The sequence below is a fragment of the Peromyscus leucopus genome, chromosome 11 (assembly GCF_004664715.2).
Source record: "Peromyscus leucopus breed LL Stock chromosome 11, UCI_PerLeu_2.1, whole genome shotgun sequence".
NCBI classification, from domain to species: Eukaryota; Metazoa; Chordata; class Mammalia; order Rodentia; family Cricetidae; genus Peromyscus; species Peromyscus leucopus.
The window spans coordinates 57,544,638-57,566,976 of NC_051072.1; the positions used below are offsets into that span (position 1 = coordinate 57,544,638).

General features: G+C 42.2%; 1 protein-coding gene across 4 annotated transcripts in view; it reads left to right on the top strand.

Annotated features, from left to right (window-relative positions):
* Window positions 1-22,339, top strand: part of Atg10 (autophagy related 10) — a 279,336-nt gene that overhangs the window by 56,798 nt on the left and 200,199 nt on the right. For 3 of the 4 annotated variants that reach the window (XM_037209521.1, XM_037209520.1, XM_028891025.2), the window contains exon 3: window positions 14,896-15,003. The exons of the other annotated variant lie outside the window; for it this stretch is intronic. In XM_037209521.1, the coding sequence (XP_037065416.1) occupies window positions 14,896-15,003 (108 nt within the window). The remainder of the gene's footprint in view (window positions 1-14,895; window positions 15,004-22,339) is intronic. 4 annotated transcript variants of the gene reach the window in all.

The following is a 22,339-nucleotide window of genomic DNA, read 5'->3' on the forward strand; positions in this document are numbered from 1 at the left end:
GTTTTGTGTAGATCACTTGGTGGTGATGCCCAATTCACTTACATGTTTCTGGATTAAACTGGGTATTATTTAACTCACTTTTCTTATTTACTTTTATTAGTTCATCTTATTTTATGCTACTTTTCTATCATTCATAAATGCAATTTTCATCTTAACTTTTACTTATATTGTGAACGTTCTTTTGGCTACCAAAACAATAGCCAGGCCAACCAAAGCCAGAACAGATTTATTTCCAGGATGTGAAATGTTTTAGCCTGCGTGCAGGTATTTATTTTTGAAAACAATATCAGGGAGCAAAACTGCTTCTTACACAGTTGTGCAACAGGAAGGTTGTGGTGCGGCAGGTGGCGGGGGTGGGAGGTGGGGGGTGGGGAGGGTAGGGGTGGGATGGGGCGCACTACAGATGTGCTGTAGAGTGTCTCCTGGTGCCTGGCTCTTTACTGTTCTGGAATCTGTGGACGACTGTGGAACAGAGCAGTCTGTCCATGAGCTGAAAGGGGAGCATTTGTCCATGGTTTTCCTTCGCTCCTCAGTTCAAGGTCACCCCACAGTGTTCCCTACCTGCTGCTGGGGATTGTGTGCAGGGGTGTAGGATGAGTGGAGATGGAGCAGCGTGCAGGCGGACCGCCGCGCCTGCGTGAAGCTGGCTGGACTGAGACATGCCGCTGAGCTTGCTGAACTAGTCAGTGCTTGCTAAGAGCTGTGTTGTCAGGGCCAGATAAGGGGAGCTGCCCTCTGATGAGCTGTAAGAGAAATGTGGCAAGAAAATAGAAAAACAGTAGTAAATATTACCGCTTTGGAAGATGCTTTTTAAAATCAGTATCTTTCTCTTTTTGAAAGGTGGGTGTCATTCTGTAGTACAGGCTGGTCTGGAACTCACAAACTGAGAAACTCACGGCAATCTTCTTGTCTCAGCCTCTCACATGGCAGATTACAGGTGTGAGCCACTGCATCTGGAGCGATTTCCTTAAACTTTGACGTGAAATGCTAAAAACATTTAAAATATTTATGATCAGTGTATAATGAAAATAAAAAGGCAATTCTGTGTTAGAAATATTGACAGATAAAGATTAGCATCTCTAGAGATATTTGGATGATTCTTACAGCATTAGTGCTCCAACAGATAAATGATCCTGAGTGTGTCACATAATCAGGCAGTTCTAGAGGAGAATGTACAGTCCACATGGCAGGGGTGTCTTACTGGAGCTGGGGACGCAGCTCAGCAGAAAAATGCCTGCCTGACACTTAAGAGGTTTGGGCTGGATCTCCAGAACTTTATACAGAAACAGAGACTCTCTCTCTCTCTCTCTCTCTCTCTCTCTCTCTCTCTCTCTCTCTCTCTCTCTCTCTCACACACACACACACACACACACACACACACACACACACAGAGTCTTTCTGTATAACAAACAATCCTGACATAAGCCCCATAAGAGAGCAAGGAAGTCATTTGTTGTTTCTTATTTTGGGGGTCAGGACTTGAGCCAGAGCCTGGCTGGTGATTCTTCCATTTCTTTTGGTATTGCCTAAAGTCACTTGGTAGCATTTGCCTGTAGCTAGGTGGGTTTGGAAGGCCCAGGATGGCTTGACTGATGTGCCTGATGCAAGGCTGGATGTGGTTAAAGTGTCAGTGAAGGTCTTACATGGAGCCTGGGTCTTTTCACATGCTTCCCCAGCAGGTTACGTAGTTTACACAGCCGCTGAGTGCTGTAAGAAATGGGAAGTAACAGCAGCATTGACATGCAGCTTTTCACCCAGGCTAACACAGTAAGAAAACTCTCCACATAAGAAACAGTCAGAATGACAAAGGCCATCGGGGCACAGGGCAGCAGAACAGGCCTTCATTCGCATGGCTGCTGGCGTTAGATGAGTTTGGAAAGATCTTAGCTCTTAGCAGTGTGTGTCGGAAACATTAAAGCAATACACTTGTTGCCTCAAGTTAAAAGGGTGACAGCACTTTCCTGACAAGGATCTGTGCACAGTTCGCCCTCACTGTGAACTTCCAGAGCCGCCCATGTGCAGTTCTGTACAACAGTTGCCTGCACTGTTGCAAAGTCACCACTGGAAATCTCATGACTATTTTTGGGTGACACGTAAGTGAACATGCTTATGAGGTGTACTGTGACACTTCAGTGTGTGTAGATACATGAACGGTCTCAGAGTAGCGACCAGACCTGGGACCTCAAACAGTTACCCTTCCTCTGTGGCACATGTGTTCAGGGTCCTCTTTTAGATATCAAGTGTAGAATAATTATTACCACCTGTCATCGCCCTGCTGTGCACTGGGATGCCAGGCTTCCTTCTCCCAACCGCAGTTTAGTATTTGTGACATAGGACTCATTTGTGTGATATAATATTCTTACATGAAAGAAGTAGGTTACACAGTTGTATTTACAGTGTGATTAAAAACTAATTTAAACAAGTCTCATTAAAAATACACTGGAAGAAAATATACTACACTTAAATGAGTTTTGTCTGTGTGTAATTAAAGTATTTTTTTCCCACTAAAGTTTTATTTGTTGACGAAGAAATGGTGTTTTGTGACCCAATGATTTGACTTCAGAATAATTTCATCATTAGCACTTAGAATAAAATGGGGATAATCTAATCTCCTTGTCAAGACCAATAAGTCCATGTATGATCTCACTCTGCATGGACTGCTCCTTCTGGTCAAGGGACCTTTGCACTAGCTGTTCCTTGCCCGGAATTCCTTCCTCTTGGCTTGTGTGTTTGTGTCCTTTTGATCTCTGTTACTCACATGTCAGTACTTCCCAGAGGTGTTGTCTTCTCACTGTCTGGGACTGGCTTTCTGCAGGCCTTTCCAGCTGCTGTTAGCTCTAGTTCAGCCTTCAGTGCCCTTATCAATATGGCCCAGTAACATGTAAGACTTCATGTATGTATTGAGCCTTCAGTGCCCTTATCAATATGGCCCAGTAGCATGTAAGACTTCATGTATGTATTGAGTCTACAGTGCCCTTATCAATATGGCCCAGTAGCATGTAAGACTTCATGTATGTATTGAGTCTTCAGTGCCCTTATCAATATGGCCCAGTAGCATGTAAGACTTCATGTATGTATTGAGTCTTCAGTGCCCTTATCAATATGGCCCAGTAGCATGTAAGACTTCATGTATGTATTGAGTCTTCAGTGCCCTTATCAATATGGCCCAGTAGCATGTAAGACTTCATGTATGAATTGTCCTCTGATTTGTTTCATATTCTAAGTTGTTTCCATATTATTTCTGCCTAACATGCTATATTTATGCATCCATTTTCTGTTTCCTATCAAGACGTTATCTGGCCAGGCCAGCGATCTCCTGTGTTGGACTGCGGTGGCTTCCCTGGGTCACAGGCCGCAGCAAGTGCTTCTGGACAGGCAGGAGGCCCGGGGACTGTCCCATACAAGGGACAGTGCTTTGTGGGTATCTGCCGTACACTCAGCCTCTTGTTCAAACAGACACTGGGCAGTAGATCAAACTTGACGTACTTTAGAGTAACTGAGTGGACAGAAGACTCCCAAAAGAATTAAAAATACAAAACTAGGCACAGTCATGGTGAGTTAAATACATTTCCTTTTATTAATAGTGATTAGAAATATGAAAAGGAAATTCTGGTGCTCGTAGGTTAATTGGCTCTCCAAACTGTTAAATGGCTCAAAATTGGACAAAATACAGGATGATATTCAGGACTCCACGTAGCTGTTTTCAGTGCCTGTGTGTGACTCACAGAACTTCCTTATTCGGAATTTCCCTGTTTCACTTGTTAGTATCTGTTGCTGTGTCTTGAGGCTTAGCAGGATTTTCTTCTGGAGTTTTAAATAAGCTGTTGATCTTATCTAGTATAGTTTTCGGTTCAGATTCTTACTCTTTTTTAACCCTTAGAAGTTTAACTTGGGTTTTTAAAAAAGCTCTCCTTTTATGCATGTGTGTGGCGGCCACAGGAGAGCACTGGCTGTCATGTTCTGTCACTCTCTGCCTTGGTCCCCTGAGCCTGGGCCTCCGACTGACCCCGGAGCTTGCAGGTTGACTGGGCTCACCAGCCAGGAAGCACTGCTGATCTCTGGCGTAGTCAGTCCCCTTCGTGCTGGGCCCGGGACCCACAGCCGCTCCTGGCTTGGACCTCCGGTCAGGTCTCACGCTCGCCTACTGAGGGCTTTCATCCACGCAGCCAGCTCCTCCGTCCCCTGGGTCACTTTGTATATTTCTTTCATTTTCTGCCCATTCTTCTCATACTTCCCCTGCTTTGTGGAACCACTGAGTAGACTCCTGATAGCTGCTTTCGTAGCCTTGGCCTCAGTTCCACCAGCTGCACATTTCTGTTCCTTTTGGTTGACGTTTTTTTTCCTTAGGGTTTCAGTCAGATTTTCTGTCTTCTGGGCATGCCTGGTCATTTTTTTTTTTTAATTGGATCTCAGACATTGTTTATGCTGCATTTTTCCCTTTTCCGAAAAGTGCAGCGAGGATCCCTGGAGTTGGTTTCATTGATTTTTCTTTAGAAACTTTCTGATTTGTTTTGTGCTTATATTATAGTGTGCATGTCTGTATTGTGTAATGATGGGATTGGGATGATTAACGTATCCATCACTTCAAGTCCTTATCAGTTCTTGGTGTCGAGGACATTGACAATCCCCCGTTAGCCATGCTGACGTCTGCAGTAGGGTTTTAGTTACAGTCACCATGTGCTCAAGGCGGCAGTGATTGTTCTCGATGGATGCCTATTGTCCGACTTCTCCCTTTTCCAGGTTGCTGCTTTCCCCTGCCAATCAGTTTGATTCTCTCAGGGATCGTGTTGGAGGTACGGTGGGGCAGGTCTCAACCAGCCTTTAGATTAGGTCTCGTTTGGACCACCACTGAGGTATGCCGAGGATGCTGTTCGCTGCTGTGCATGTTGGGACGTCTTTCTGCCCTGGCAGCTGGGCCCATGAAAGACTCCTGGCCCTGTGTGGGCTCTCAGGATTATGTTGCTTAACTTCCCCTCGCTGTGGTTCCCAGGTCCCGTCGTCTACTTACGTGCATGTGCAGAACACTACTCAGTCAGCCGCACAGTGTTCTGGCAGTCTGCGGAGTTCTCTCTCAGTGCCTGCCTGTGTTCTGCCCAGTCTGCTGCTGGCTCTGTTTTCTGAATGCTGAACTCTGGCTCTTCAGACTCTAGCACTCTGTTTGGGTTTGCCAGTCCTGTCCCGTGACATAAAAACTTTCTGTGAGCCGGGGTGTTTGTTGGGTCCCCTTGTTTATTATTTTCTCCCAGAGACCACTGCGCAGGACTCTGTCTGTATTCAGGGTCTGAAAACACCTTCTTCATTCCTTTTTTTTTTTTTTTTTTTTTTTTTTTTTTTGCTAGAGTTTTAGTTACTTAATGTGGGAGGATAAATCTAGTGTCTCATTTCAACACGGTTCACAGGCTGAAGGAGCACATAGAAGAGCATTTTGTATGATACCAGTGTGTTCCCCCGTTCACATGAATTTTAAATAAGTAGACACTTTAGGAAAAGATACTAACTATAGAGTCATTAGTTGGTTTGCTGTGTCCAGCCCACACATTTGGAGCCCGATGGTGGGAGGGCATGAGTAGCCCACGAGGTGAGGGCATGGGCATCACAGAAGACTCTGTGAAGCTCACAGCCTGTGGTGGACACAGAGCTGGAGCTGCTGCTTCTGTAATGGCATCGGCTTGGCCCCAGCTTGTCTCCGGGAGACGTTGATTCCGAGCTGTGATTAATACAGAAAGAGAAGAAATTCAGTGCAAGAGCTTTCAACATGCACAGGCTTGGGGTGGAAATGACTTGGAGGGGAGAGACTGTGACTCATCCTAGGAAATATGTCAAGAAACTTTGGCTACATTAAAAACAACAACAACAAAAAAGACATGGATCCCAGGCTCATCTCCTTCCTGTCCCTCCTCTCTGAGGACCTTTGAATTTGCCACACATGTGCTGCTCTTCTTGGCAGAATGGCCTCAGGGAAGTCCTTAGCCTCACATTATCCGGGCTCCGAAGTTGAAGAAGCAGTCTAGTACCAGAGTGCAGTCTTCTTTAATAGCTGTTGCTACCCTCTGCTCTGGTTTTGGCTAATTTCATTTGAGTTTCCAGCAACATCTCCGACTGTGGCCTGAATCTCAGGCTGGGACAATTGCAACTTGGGCTGTTAATCTGAGCAAGATGCCCATGTTAGATGCAGGGGTTTGGGGCTGTCATTCTCCCACCCTGTCTCGAGTTACAGGACTGGGAAACGCCGTTCCTGTCCCCTCTCCCCACCATCACCCAGGTTCGTGGACTTGTATCCGTGACCTTACTTGAAAATACAGCCTTTGTAGATGTGATCCAGACTAAAACAAGCTCATATTAGATTAGAACAGATCCTGAATCTCTTGTGACCCATTTCCTTATAAGAAGAGGGATGTTTGGTCACAGAGGCAAGATACCTGGGAAGACTTCCATGTGAACACACACGAATACACACACACACACACACACACACACACACACACACACACACACACACACACACCTCACACACAAGAGTTAGTTATATGTAAATTTTATAACTGCATATCCAGAACAAGGCAAGGCAGGCTTCTCCACTGAGCCTGGAAAGATATGCTGGCTAGGTTAACCTTGCTTTTGGGTTCCTAGCCTCCAGAACTGTGCAGGGATACAAAAGGACCGTAACTCTGTTGTTTTAAGTCTGAGCTGGTGCCTCTGATGGCACAGGTCCTAGGGAGGACATTCATTCCTCCTCTGCCCTATTCTCCCCTTAGAACAAGGTCCTTTTCTGAAGAGTTATGATGGTAAAACTCAGGTCCCTTTCATTTGGACAGCTGAGTAAATTGTTCACACTGCTTTACAAGGATAGTGCTTTGCAACCAGAAGAACACCTGGGCAACCTGATTTTTTTCTACCTTTGGAACTATCATTTCTTTCAACTTAATAAAGTATAAAATTAACTAATGTTTAAGTCCTCATAACAGCCTGTAGCTAAAAGGTCAATAACTTGCATATGAAAGGGGTAAGATTCTGAGTACCTCTAAGTGTGGAGAAAAAGGGGACAGACAGAGCTTGAGTTATCTGTATGTTTTTTTCTCTTTTTAAATCTCTCATACTGGAAAAGCAAAACCAAACCTTTGAGAACATCTCAATGAGAGTAAACAGACAAAATATGGTAAAATCTTTACCAACTTAAATTGGAAGCAGGAGCAAAGAGAAAAAATTAGTTTTCTCCAGCAGGCCCCCAATTGGTTATAACACCCTTGGCCATTCCTCTGGCACAAATAAGCAGGAAAGCTCTGGGAGCCCAAACCAAATTGCTTAATATAATAAAAAGTATGAGGGCACACATGGAGGTCCCACATCTATGAACTGGAAATTGAAACTCAAAATGGGCAAGTTAGAAAACCTGAAAACAAAACATTATTAAAAAAAAGAAGAAGAAGGGAAAGAAAATGCTGACTAGCGAAACCCGACATTATAGAGTTGAAAGTGTCAGTGAGGAGAATGGGACCTCGTGTGTTGGAAACTCACTTTCAATGCTTTGTCCAAAAGGAAGAGCTTGAGCATGGTCTAGGATGGCTAAGATGTGGCTCTCCTTTAAAGTTGGTAAACATGGTCACGCTTCTCCCCGACCCCGGCCCTGTGTTGCCCTGGGTCACTTCCCTTTCCTTACGGAGGACAAGGGGCCGGTTTTCTTCCACTCTTCCTTCCCTGGGGCCAACACCCTGTCTGGAGGGCTTGGGAAGGGTATGGTTCTTCTGCCTATTCAGAGAGCCGGGAATGCATTGGAGGTGACAAGAAGGTGGACTTGGTTCTTCAAGAGTCCTGTCAGGAACGGGAGCTAGAACTGCTGTAAGAAACTGGCTTGTCTATAAATGAGCACAGTGCTGGGGTTCACTGCAGGGCTGTATTGAACAGAATTGAGAATGGAAAGCCCTGAGAAGCATCAAACAATGTCTACTCGAAAAATCCAGTGAAGGATGCCATAGTCAGGCAGTAACCTGAGAAGGAACCACTGGTATCCGTACAGTTTAGCACCTATAGGGCTTAGTTCACAAAAGGAAGAAAATAAAATGACCTTTGTTTGTAGAGTATTTCATGATCTCAGAACCTTATTGGTCCCAGAACACATGGGGAATCACCCTGGGCTTTGCTAGCTCCCAGCCTAGACCGCGGCCCCCTGGGGTATCAGGTTCAAAAGAAACCAGTGGATATCTGTGGTACACACATACAGCAGCACATTTGGTGCATAGCAAAGCCCTTGCTGACTTCCAGGCTTCCTCAGTATCACAGGTACTCGTGGCTCTCCTCAGCTCTTCTCACTCTGCCCCCTACCCTAAGCTTCTGAGGCTCCTGCGCCTCCCTGCCCCAGCTCCTCATTCCCTTACAGCCATTGAAGCTGTGTGCTGTCTTGACCTCCTCTTTTGTCTTCCTCTCTCTCTCTGTCATTCCCCTTGCCCATCTAATGGTCAGCTCCAGTCTGCTGCTGGCCATGTTCAGTCTGCTACTTTCTCTCCCTGCTTCTGACTCTTCAGATGCCTCTGGCTGTACTCTCCCTCTTATCTACATAAAAACCTTCCCTCAACCATACCTCGGACTGGTCATGTTCTCAGCTTATACATCTGGTGCTGAAAAACGCAATTTATACATGGACTGCTATTACCTTTTCTTTCTTGGGTTGGGTTTTATCTTATTTAATATTATTAGGAAAATGATATATACTTACTGTAAAAATTCCAATACATATAATTTAAGGTGAAAAATATCTTCTTTTTTCCTCCTCTGACCCAGTTCTGGCCCAACACATCTATTTCCGAAAGTGGTATTATTGTTCAGTATTAATGTACTTCTTCTTTGTAACGCCACACTGTCGACTATTTATTTGGAGTTTTTGAGCTAGTGTGTCTGAATATATAGCCCAGGCTTTCTTCAGAATCATGGTCCTTCTTCCTTAGCCTCCCCCATGACGAGATTGCAGGACTGGTTCATGATTTTGGTTTTGGGAGGATGAGGTGCTGAAGATTAAACCCAGGTCCTCAGGAATGCTACACAAGCATTTTTCTACTGAGCCATACCCCAGTCTTTGATATTGTTGTGAGTGTATACATAGTTATCTATTTCTAAGAGCTATATAGTACTCTATTTGTATGGGGGATTTTAATTACCTTAATGGAGCCCCTGATGATAACTAATTCCTTGGGTATTATTTAGTTATCTTTCTCTTTGCTATGACTAGACACCTGATCAGAAGCTAATTAAAGGAGGGAGGGTTTATCTGGCTTCCAGTTTGAGAGGATACAGTCCATCATGACAGGGGAGGCAGAACGGCAGGAGAAGGAGAAAACTGAACACATTGCATCAGCAGTGAGAAAGCAGAGCATTAATAGTGAGACTGGGCTATAAATCCTCAGCGCCCACCTCCAGTGACTCACTTCCTCCAGCAGAGCTCTGCTTCCCAGAGATTCTACAGCCTTCCAAGAACAGCTCTACCAATTGAGGAGCAAGTGTTCAAACACGTGAGCCTATGCAGGAGTTCACATTCAACCCACAAAGCTGTTCTTACATTTTTATCTTATGTGTATGTGTCTGTGCCGTGTTCATGCAAGAGCCCATCAGATCCCCATGGAACTGGAGTTACAGGGGCTGTGAGCCACCGTGTGGGTGCTGGGACCTGAGCTGGCCTTCTGCAGGAGCAGCAAGCACCCACCACTGAGCCAGCTCGCCAGCCCCCAGCAGGTGTTCTTGTGGTTGCCCTTCGAAGTTAGAACAGCAGAGTTCTATGGCAGGAGACTGTTGATTTCTCCTATGGCAGATGTGATTTTTTTTTTTTTTTTTGCCTACTTGAACCCCTTTCCTTCTATTATTCTTTCCTATTGATTATGTTGTTATGTTTATATCATAAAGCTTTATGGTATTTGGGTTCTGTTCAGTATCTGTGACTTAGTTAACTGTGGGGCAGAGGTAACTACTTCAGGTCAAAATTCTACAGATTTTCTTTGTTTCACACTAGGTAAAAAAGGTTTCTTAAACTGTGTGAGTCAGAACCTCTAGTTAAGGGTCAGTGGTCACAATGTTTTAATGTGGTTTAATTTCTAGCTAGTGAATAAATCAGAGGAATAGAGATTCTCAAGGATAACGCACATAGGTAAAGTGACAGTGTTATATATAAAGTTCGGTGTTATAATGTCCAGATGGGGGCAGAGAACTACCTGAGCCCAGAACTTCAGATGTGATTCTCTCACAGAAGCAGGGCTAGCTTCCTCAGTGGAGGGTGTACTGTGTCTTCAACCCTCTGCCCTGATATAGCAACTAAGTCATGTTTCATAACCTCAAAATACTCCATGACCAGGTTACATGTCTGACTTTCATAGACACACAGTCTTCTTCAAAAATAAAGTCTATTATATTCCTGTTTTCTTTCATTTTGAAGTTTTGCTTTCTTGAGTTTTTATCGAAATGAGCCAGAAAGCTAGTAGTTACCCAATGAATAACTTTGACTGAATCTGGTTACACTATAATAACTCGCCTTTGTATTTTTTTGTTATGTATTGGTTATTTTATTTAAAGTTTGTTTATCATTTTACATACCTACCACAGTTCCCCCTCCCTTCCTTTCTCCTGTTCCTCTCCACCTTTCCCCCATCAAACCCCCATCCATTCAGGAGGTAAGGCCTCTGGCATGCCAAGTTGAGGCAGGTCCAAGCCCCTCCCCGCTGCATCAAGGCTGAGCAAGGCATCCCACCATAGGGAATGGGCTCCAGAAAGCCAGCTCATACACCAGGGATAAGTCCTGGTCCCACTGCCAGAGACCCCACAAGCAGAGCAAGCCACATAACTGTCACCCACATTCAGAGGGCCTAGTTTGGTCCCAAGAAGGTTCCTCAGCTGTCAATCCAGAGTCCATGAGCTCCCACTAGTTTGGACCAGCTGTTGTGGTTTTCCCCATCATGATCCTGACCCCCCTTGCTAAATCTGACCTTTGTATTTAATATTTCCAGAGGTATCAGAGTCAGGCAAGACCTATACATGTATTTGAAAAGTGACACAACCAGAAATAGAAGCCGGGGCTGTTAGGTGGGCATTGGGATGCCTGTGGAATGAAATACATTAACATATTCAACTCAGAGGATCTCCATGTCCTTAATGGGCACTTTCCAGGTATCTGAACTTGGTCTTTTAAAAATGAAGAGCTGTTGATGTAATGCTGTGTCTGAGCTGCCTATCCTTGCTTGGCTGTCTTGTTTGTTTAGTTGTTGGAGACAAGGTTTCTCTGTGTAGCACTGGCTGTCCTGGAACTCACTCTGTAGACCAGGCTGGCCTCCGCTTAGCCTTGCTTTTCAGTGGGAATTTCTCTTCTTGTTCCTCTTTCCATTGATTAGCTTGGGTAGCTGTGGATGATTTTTGGTCTCACCTTCAAGGACTTGTCCCAGTTCTGGCTTGTCCCTCAGGCCTCTGCCTACCTTGAAGGCCTTGTTCATTAGTTCTAGGAGTGACCTAGAAATTTGAGTTGTCTTCCTGCCTTGGCCTTGCCAGGCTGTTTCTATGGCCGGTCATTCTGGATGATTGCATTAAATTCCAATGCTACGCCTTATTCCAAAGGAGGGCCAAGAGTTTTTAGATAACTTTTCACTTCTTTCTTTTTTTTTTTTTAATTAAAGTCTTTTTAAAAAAGAGATGATTTGTAAAAACCATTACAGTTCAGCAGGAGAAGCCCCATAATCATTTGTGTGGCTGGATCCTAGCAGTCATAACCTAGCTCTCTGGGTGGGTGGCATAGCCCTATGACAGCTTGTAAGAAAGCAAGTCCAAACATGTTCTGTTGGGAAATTCTTAGATCTCTGTCCAAAATGCATCAGCACTACACCATCAAGCTTGCCAATCTCTCTGGGATTCTATAGAACCCACAGGATATTTTCTCTCCAAAAGTTTTAACATTTTTCTCTACGTGGGAACATGATGGCCTGGAAGCAGATGTGTGGAAGACAGCCAGTTATTTGAAGTAAGCATCACTCTCACAAAGGCACAAATTCGGTACATTTTTAAAATCTAATATTCTTTCTATGCTCTCTTGTCACTTACGCCTTCAGAGGTTACCATGTAGATTATCTTTCTACATTATATTTGAGGCCCACACAGCATATAAACTTATATCTAATCAAGCTTGAAGAAAATCTTAGACTGTGTCTTGGGTGATGTTCAATGCTTATATAATATTACCAAGATTTTTGTAGTTGTGTAGAATTTCATTATTTGAATATATGTAATGATTTATATTACCAACTCTCATTGATGATTATTCAAGTATTTTTAGATCTTAGGCCATTAAAACGAAACTTTAATGAGTGCCATTAAATGAATTTCACTTCTACATCTGTATGTGTAAGATGCATTTCTGAAGGTCGCATTTCTGACTCTGTATGTACATTTTTGTTTTCTTTTTTAATTTTTGAGACAGTGTTACTATGTAGCCCTGGCTGCCCGGGAACTCTCTATGTAGACTGGACTGGTCTCAGACTTACAGAGATATGCCTGCCTCTGCCCCTTGTGTGGCATTTAAAGGTGTGCACCACCGTATCCTGAAGTATACTTTAAGTTTTGGTTGTTTTTGCCAACTTGTTTTTCAAGGATATGATACTGACTTAAAATTTTCGGCTCCTGGCAATGTGTGTTGGAGTCCCTATCTGTTTCATCCACATTTCTGTCTACATGTTACACATCATAGTTTTATTATCTTTGCCAATCAGATAGTTCAAAAAAGTTACCACATCATTTTAAAATTGCATTTTCTTATGGGTAACCTGGAATATCTTCTTATCCACATGTATTTCCTTTTGGTGGTCTATCTCTCTGTCTGTCTACCTATTTATGTACATTCCCACCCATCCTTTGCTCATTTTCCTTGGGCTGTTAGTCTTTTTTTTTTTTTTTATTGATTTGTTGTAACTATTTGCATTTTGAGGAATTTAAGCTGTTTAAAGATTGAGGAAGTTAGTGCTTTTCTATGAAAGAGCTTTTTTTTTTTAATTTTTATATTTGTCCTTTGACTTTTTATACTTTGCAGCATACATTTTCTTTTTTATTTTAAATATATATATTTTGTTATTTATCTTGTGTGTATTCATGTAGCATATGTATATGTTTACATGTGTGTGGGAGCCTGTACAGAGAGAGAGAGAGAGATTCTTTGCTCAATGACTTGGAAGAAAATTGGCTACTATTCCAAAAGCAGAGTAATAATGATGACTTTCATGTATCTGCTGTTTGAGCAAATATTAAATTTGGTAGCTTACCTAAACCTGTCCAAATGGGACGATTTTGATGGTATAAGTTGGATGGCATATAGATGGAATTTAAAACAATTCTGACAGTTATTCTTATGCTTAATATTAATCAAGTAACTAAAAGTAATAATTTTAGATTATTTGGTAGTTGACTTTCCAGTCAGGTATGGTATTCAGCATACTTAATAACCTATGACAATGGCATTAGCTAACCAGAATAAATTGGATCCAGCCATTCAGAGTTGAATCATAAGCAGCAGGCTTCCAAGTGAGGGCTGGCAGGCTGTCAGCCCAACGTACTGTAAGATATGTTTAAGGTGCCACCAAATCTATCTTTATGTAATGTTTTTAAAATTTTAAGTTTATTTTGGGGTGCTAAGGATCACACGTGATCCTGTGTGTGCTAGACAAATGGTTTAACACTGAGCTATATCCCTGTTTCTTAAGTCTCTTTAAAATGGTGATTGTGTTTTTCCTCTAGAGGTACCACAATAAAGTACTCCACAATAGATGAGTAGATGAAACCGGGAGAAAACCTTGTATTCTCCCTTGTTCTGGAGGTTAGAGACCCAAAATCAAGGTGTTGGGTCGTGCTCCCTCTACAGGCTCCTGCTCTGGAGGAGAACCGTCACCTCTGTGGGTTTGTGGTTGACAGCAGCCCTTGACAGCCCTTGGCTCCTGCTTGCACTGCTCTGCTCTCCATTTCCGTGTGGCTTCCTCAGACCTCCACGTGTCTGTTTCGGTCTCCAAGTGTCCCTCTTCTTATAAAAAGAATAAGCAAGCATTTTTTCTTTAATTATTATTACCTAGATTCTGTTAAAATGTGAACGCTAGTGACAGTGTGGTGGTGGGATTAATATTCCTTGGCATGCAAATATATCTCTGTGCACGGGGAGGTATTATATTCTTCCATATAAGTTTATGGAATCCAAGCAAGTTTTGCATGAAAATGGGATTGATTATAGTTAGATGGCTGCACGGGGCTGTGTTTAGGGGTAGAAGAGCAGAAGGAAGCGGAAAGAAAACAGTGGGGCTGGAGAGATGGCTCAGTGGTCGAGAGCAGCCGCAGCTCAGTCATGGGGACTGGGACTTGGATCCCAGCCTGCATCAGACAGCTCACCAACCTGAGGAACTCCAGCTCCGAGGAACCCCCACACACCGTGTGCGTACACTCCCGAGACATGTCTTCCCAGACACGGACATGCAGAAATCAAATACTTTCAAAAGAAGAAACAAACCAGTGGATGGTCGAGAACTCTTTCTTGTAATCTGTATGTGAAAATGGCGTGGTTGTTTTCAGCTCTCCGAAGAGCGGTTCTGTGGAAAGGGTCTTTGACTCCTGAAGACAGAACTAGAACCACTGAGCTAAGGGGAACAGTGCAGTGTGAGATAAAACTTCCTCAAGTTGTAGTGCAGGGAATGTTGGGAGCCGCCATGAGGAGGTGGGAAATGCAGTATCAAGGATGCACAGTGTACATTGGGTCAGTCTTTTTATCCGTATCATCTCATCTCATTTAGTGTGGCCAGTTTCTCTTTGCATGGCTTAGACTTAAGTGAAATGGTAGTTCTTTAAGTGATGAATTCTTGAATTAATTTGCATTTTTAATGATTCTTTGTTGGTGGAACACAGGAATGTTCTGATGGCTACATGTGCAAAACACAGTTGCAAATAAAAAATGGGACTACGACATCACATCTGGGAACACCTGCCAGTGTACAAACGTGTCTTCCAACAGAGGTGAGTAGTTGAGTGTGCCATGGTCTCCTTTGCAGTCTACATGAAGTATAAATTAAAAACTCTCAGTCTGTTTTATGTATGTTTATATTTTAAAAAATTAATAGCCCTTGGATCCTGGGACTGTTGGTGGCAGATGTGTGTACTTCTTCTCCGAAGGGTTATTTTCTTTATAGCAATGAAAACAGGAGTTGTGGTATCCACCGTGAGTCCTTTCGGTTCTAGTGACCTGTCACACTTTCCTTTGGACCTGAAGACACATAATAGCATCTCTTGCCTTGATTTTTATCTAATGACACCTCAGCCTGTATAGGCCTGTCTCTGTGTCTAGTCTACCTTTGACTTTTTTTTTTTTTTAGCCATTTGGAACTTTGTAGAAACTGAATCTCATTATTTAGGATATTTTGATTCACTTGAGAAATTTACAAAATTAAATATTATTAAAATGCTGAGTTCTTAGTGGCTTTCTGGATATTTTCAGTTTTCTTTTTTTAAATCAAAATGCAAATAGCCTTAATTTCTTTCTTTCTTCCTTTCTTCCTTCCTTCCTTCCTTCCTTCCTTCCTTCCTTCCTTCCTTCCTTCCTTCCTTCCTTCCTTCCTTTCTTTCTTTCTTTCTTTCTTTCTTTCTTTCTTTCTTTCTTTCTCTCTCTCTCTTTCTTCCTTTTATTTTATTTTATTAATTTTTTTTTCAAGACAGAGTTTTTCTACATAACAGCTGTGGCTGTCCTAAAACTCACTCTGTAGACCAGGCTGACCTCAAACTCACAGAGATCCACCTGGCTCTGCCTCCTGAGTCCTGGGATTAAAGGTGTGCACCACCACCACCTGGCAATGTTTCTTATACCTAAGAAAAGTTGTAGATATCCATTCTAAAAAAATGAACAATAGGGAAGAATATAAAAGTGAAATAATTCTCTCTTACACCTCTAGGTGGGTAACCACTATTAATATTTTGGAAAATACTACATATTTTCCTTAGGTTTCTGCTATGTATGTATTTTGGTACCGAGGAAGAATATCATGGGCATCTCCATGTCAGTAAATGCAGCGTCTGTAGTTCTCTTTGGTGGCTGCACGGCATCCCATTTGATGGCTATGCCATAATTATATAATTATATATATATATACTCTTACTTCAGGAAGCACTTGAATTTAAACAGATGGAAGATGATTGATGGAGACCTAGTTGCTTCAGCGCAAAAAACCAAAAATGTTTAAATTCTGAGCCTCTTAGTAAAGAGAGAGGAGATGCTGTATACATGTGTCTCTGTGTATATGTGTTCTCTGGATGCATGTGTGCATGTCCATTTCTGTCTGCATGTTCCTGCCTGTGTATAAGCTGTATGAACACATATTTCTGTCTCTCTGTGTGTGCATGTTCCCATGTGTACATATATGTTCTTTTCTATGTGTGTTCATATTCCCATTTGTGTGTGCATGGGCGTGCTCCTGTCTGTATGTGCATGTGTGTAAATGTATATGGGTGTGCTTGCACATGTGTACCCGAATGCATATGGATGCTGGTCCATGGATGGTGTTTTCCTCTTTTGCTCTCCACCTTATTTTTTTTTTTTTTTTTTCAGATAGGGTCTCTCACTGAACCTGGAGCTCACCAGTTCAGCAAGCCTAGCTGGCCAGTGACATCCATGGTATCCTCTTTTCATATCCCTACTGCTAGGTTTTCAGGTCCACGCCACCACACTCAGCTTTTACATGGCTGCTGCTGGTCTGAACGTAGGTCCTTGTGTGTGTGCTTGGGAAGCACTTTACCCACTACACGAGATCTTGTTTTAAACAAGAAAGCAAACAAACACACGAACAAATACAGACCACAGAAATAAAAAGATTATATATGTGTGTGTATGTATACATACACACACATATATAGCCTAGATATTACTTTCCTTCTAATCAAGTAGTATTTTCTTACCCGTGGGTTTTTAAAGAAATTTTTTCTATTTCTGCCCTTTCTCTTCCGGGGTTTTCTATAACTGTGCTTCCTTTCTCTTTCGTACCTCATGAACTTGGATTCATTGTTTTCAAGTCAGACTGCTTCCATAGACTGTAAACCCATTCATATAGGGTTACATGGGTTACATGATAAATATCTATACTCTAACTAGACTTTTAACTCTGGGTCCCACCAGAATCAACTTACTTCTGTATGTTGATATAAGCTGGGCAATCAGATTGATCGAATTCTAAAAGGGTTTTACTTTGCATAGAATAGCAGTATTTTTTTCTGATAGCCGGTTTACATAGGAGAGTCACAAATGTCTGAAAATAGAAACTTTGGTAAGGTCTCAGTAGTGTATGTTTGGAGGAGTTGGAGTGGAGTCTGGGACTAAGCCTGTTGCTTGCCAGTCAATGCTGGTATTTGTTTTCAACTGTTTATAAGACATAGTAAGTTAGATTGCCTAATGTGGATGAGAACTAGAAGAAAGCACTAGATTTGGAAGTTGTATTTCTAACTTTTTTTAGTCGTATTCTAGCAGTGTGAGCTTGTGTAAACCTATCTTCTTACCTCAAGTATTTGTTCTTTTTTTTTTGGGGGGGGATACAATACACAAAAGAGCTGTTATTAATCCTAACAGCATATCACCTAACCATACAGTGAAGAGCAGTAAGTGAATGGGGAAATGCAAAAGTGAGCATTGTTCCACTTCCTTTCTGGGCTGTCATGCTTTCAAAGGTTGGGAAGACCCTCCAGGTCGAAAGAGACCATTTCTTCAGCTACAGGTTGCCCCCAGCATCTCACAGAGGTGTTTGGAGACCACTGGACATGACTCTAACCAGAAGTAGCAGTAGTTAGGACATCTCAAGGTTTGTAAGGACTGTGCGTGCACTGTCATGCTTCCCTTGATAAGTACTAGACTGCTTGGGTCTTCCTTTGGATAGCTTTTTCCTTCAAGATTTATGCACAATTTCTATTTATTCAGTGGTATGATTATGGGTATGATGATGTACAGTTTGCTATTTTTCATTTTTAGATATCTCAGAATTAATATTTTATCTTAATAGCATGCATACATTTGTGACAGAGTAGAAAATATTATGACAATTTAAATGTATACTTAGGATAGATTGTAATTATATGGGGAATATATTGTTTCTCTTAAAATACAGTGGACTGTTCATATTTAACAATTTTTGAATTTCAGTATTGAAGCAAATTTCATGATGAGGATTGATTATGCTCATGATAGAAGAACTCTGGGGGTGTATAATCGTAGTTTGTGAAAATTACCAAATTTAGCTATAACTATACTTTCCGAATGGAATCTGTCTGTCGTTAAAATTATGATGATTAATGATCTTTAAACAAGTATGTAAAACAAACCTTTCATCCTTCAGGCATCAAAAAATGCCTTGTATGCAGAGGAAGAGAGCTCAGGGATGGGTCTAAGGCATTAGAATACACAGACTTAGGCAAAATACACTCTAAAACTATGACACACAAATGGCTAAAATAATTGTATTTTTTGCTGTTAGTAGCTAATTGTGCATGTAGATAGCTGAACAACCATGCCAAAGGAATGTGGATATGTGAATCAGTGGATTTCAAGCTGGAAGGAGGTTGTGGTGTTAGTATTTGTTTAGCCCCAATCAATATTTCTATCAGTGACTTTAACAAATTCCATTTAAACAAACATTTGTGTCAGTATTAATGTCTGTGTACTAAGATTTTAATCCTCATGAAGAAATACTCTCAGTGACCATTTATTGGTTTTCTATTATGTGCCAATTTCCTGTATTAGTTCTCTATTATGTTATAATCCTCACAAAACCTCTGTGGCAGAAGATAGTAAAGACAGATTTAAACATGATGTGAGCCAGGCGGATGAAAGTGCAGTGTTGTACGTAAGGAGGACAGGGGATAATCTCACAGGGTTGGCACCGCTCTGAGTGCCTTGTGTACACGGCTTCATTTTATCTTATTTGTGGTCCAGACACTTTTATTCCCATCATTGTACACAGAAGGAGACGGAGACCCAGCCGTTAAGAAGCTTCCCCAGGGACAGAGGCAAGGCTGGATTAAGTTTGACTTGAGAACTCATGCTCTTAACTACTGGAAAAGTAGTGGATGCTGTTTTAGTAGACACAGGACCACCTGGGGGCTTGTTAAAATAAATTATCGTATAACAATTTGTTCAAATTCATTGCTGAGCCCACTTCTACAATTTTTGATGTAGTAGGTCTGAAGTTGGGCCTGAGAATGTGCAGTTCTAGTAAGTTCTGTGAGGGGGCTGGGTGGGTACCACACAGCGAGAACTACCACACCCATCCTCTAGAGTGCTCAGTACACAGGGGTCAGCTCATCACAGCGAGAACTAGCACCCCCCCCATAGAGTGCTTAGTACCCAGGGGTCAGCCCATCACAGCGAGAACTAGCACCCCTCCATAGAGTGCTCAGTACCCAGGGGTCAGCCCATCACAGCGAGAACTACCTCCCCCCCCCCCCCTAGAGTGCTCAGCATAGGTGAGATACTGCACAGGGTCAGCTCATCCGCGGGCCGGAGTCAGTATTGCAACAATCTTGATGCCATGCCAGGTGTCTTAGATTGGATTTGCCAGAAGCAGAACTTAGGGATTCTCTTGTAGTGATTTGTGGTAGGTGCTCTGAGAAGGGAGTGGAGGAAGCAGGGCAGAGCAAAGAATAAAGCTGTGGAAGAGAAACTAGAGACAAACTTTATCTGATCTCAGCTCTTCATTTCAAATCCTATCAGCGATTAGTCCACCATTGTCGCTGAGCTGGCCTTTTGTACTCTCCTAATCATTGGCAAGTCATTCCTTAGCCAAATCCTCAGGTTGGTAGCTGCTGATTACTGAGTAATTCTCCAGAGAAGGGGTCCATTATGAGTTATCAGCGAACAGTCCCAGCATCTGAATAAAGGTGGGTGAACCAGCCCTAAAGAGGATCTAGCAGGGCATCCACATCACTATTAAGGAGTGACATGAAGCCAACCAGATAGAACGTAGGGGGAAATGGTGTCTGCTGCATCTGTGAACTACACATTGCAGGAACATAAACAGTGGAAAAAGACAAGTGCGTCTGTACTGACATGGACAGACTATTGTTAAATGGCCAGTCTATGGCCACTTTATGTAACAGTTGTCTTATAGTAGGCTTTACAAGCAACAGAGAAACGATTTACAAGTATGGGAAGGCACGCAGCACTTGAGTATCAGCGGATTTTGGCATCTGTCGGGGTACTTGAAACTGTCCCCATGAATACCTAGGGATACTAATCTATGTGTAAGACTTGTAGTTTCATGCAAAGGGAGGCTTTTTGAAAGTTGTAGTTTTAGTTGTCTTCAAGCTCAAAATAACTAAAAGAGTGTTAAAGATGCTGGGAAACTGATTAGGACTTTGTATACATTGACCAATGCACAGGCCGCTCATAGATATCTCCTTAGGAATGCTCGGGTTCCAGAGACCTTGTGGAGATCTGGGTAGTGCAAACTGTTTTTAAGCCATCATGGACATGTTGCTTGTGATACTTGTTCTCGTGCTTCCTCTGACTTTCCAGAGGTTGCCTGATGTGATTGTCAGGCATAAAGTCGATACAAGATCCAAACCCATGGTCACATAGATGATCCTGTTAAAATCAGGGGATCAAAACAGAATGGACAGACATGAATGTGAGAGATTTGTAAGGGAGAGAGGGCAGGGAGACAGGAATAGGAGGGAGATGGGAGATTGTGGGAGCTGAGATTGGTCAGTATGCATTATGTACACGTGTGAACTTGTTGAAGAACAAATGTAATTTATAAAAAGATTTAAAGTAGAAGAATTCAGTTGTTTCTACTGCCTCAGATGCTTAAAAAAGTGTTAAAATGTAAAACAAGGTCACCTTTCTTACTAATTCTTTTCTTTGGAAATATGTTTTCACAGAAATATGTTAATTATATTTAAGTTAAATAAATATTTTCATTTGGAATTTAATTTTAATATAGCAAGTATCCATAAATAAAATGTTTAAACAAAAATTTATTGGCATTGTCAATGAATTTTAAAGGTGTAAATAGCTCCTGAGATCAAAATGTTTGAGAACCACTGCTCTAGATCAAGTAAAGTATTATGTTTGAAAACATTGGTAATGAATATAAACAATTCATTCATCCATAATAGATTCAGAAGTAAATTATAGAGTTCATCTGACTGGGAGCATGCTGCAGCAGTGGAGTACCTGCGAATATTATTATCAAGAATATTGGGCAGTCTTGGGTATGTGACAGTAGACCAGAAAACAGGCAGTGCTTCGTTGTTTTCAGGTATCTGAAGGCTTTCTTGCAGAAGGGGGAGTACATTTCCTTGTTTCTGAGGGGGAGACTAGTTTCAGAGTCTGACAGCTGTCCTAGACAAATCTGTGTTTAGCACTGCCCACAGTGAAACTGATGAATATGCAAAATGAGGAGCTTCCTCCCTTTGGTGGAGACCGTCAGCTGCAATCAGGACAACCCCCTTTGGAACAGGATGACATGCTGAAATGCCCAGAAGCTGAAAGCAGATGACAGTGACTGGAACCAGGTTATTGGGAGTGTGCTAGGGAAGAGGCATGGCACCAAAGGGTAGTGGGCATGGCACTCCACCTTTTTATTTTCGAAAGATGACAGATGTGAATGGTTTGAGAAAACATTTCATGAAGTTCAAATAACCTCTATCTTAGGACTGCAAATGTTCCTTTGATGATCAGTTTATAACTTGTTGCAGGATATTTGATCACACTGTGAACCCCGAGATTGCGTTATTTACTGGAGAAACCTGTTTCTAGTTGTGATGTGACTCAGCTCTAGCATACACTTTTAATCCAAGAGTTTTCTGCTTGAATAGTATGAGCAGGATTAAATAAAGTTTAGAAGTGGAGCAAGCAACCAGTTGACAGGAAGTGACCATTAGATTATTAAGAAAAAAACAGAGTAAGAGGGAGTCAGGAGGATGGAGGGAGATGCACAGGAAGTGGAGGGAAGGGACATGGAGTGAGAGAGGACCTCATTGAGATGGTAGGATAAAGAAGGCTGCTGGGATGCTGGTGGAGGAGGAAGGTCAGCTGGTGCCTTTCTCGGCCTCTCTGAACTAGCAGGTTTTCACCCCAGCATCTGGTTCCTGCATCTTCATTGATAAAACTGAATGATTGAGATTTTATTAAAAACAATAACTCCTGGCTTCAAACAGTTCAGGAGGACACATGAATTATGTAGAAGACTGAGCTGGGGTCTTCTAAGTTTCAATTAGAACTGAGTGGCCAATAAGCAGTTTATGTAAACCACACTTTGTTTCTAGACACGGTCTGACTATAGTTCAAGCTGGCATTAAACTCACTAGTGTCCTAGCC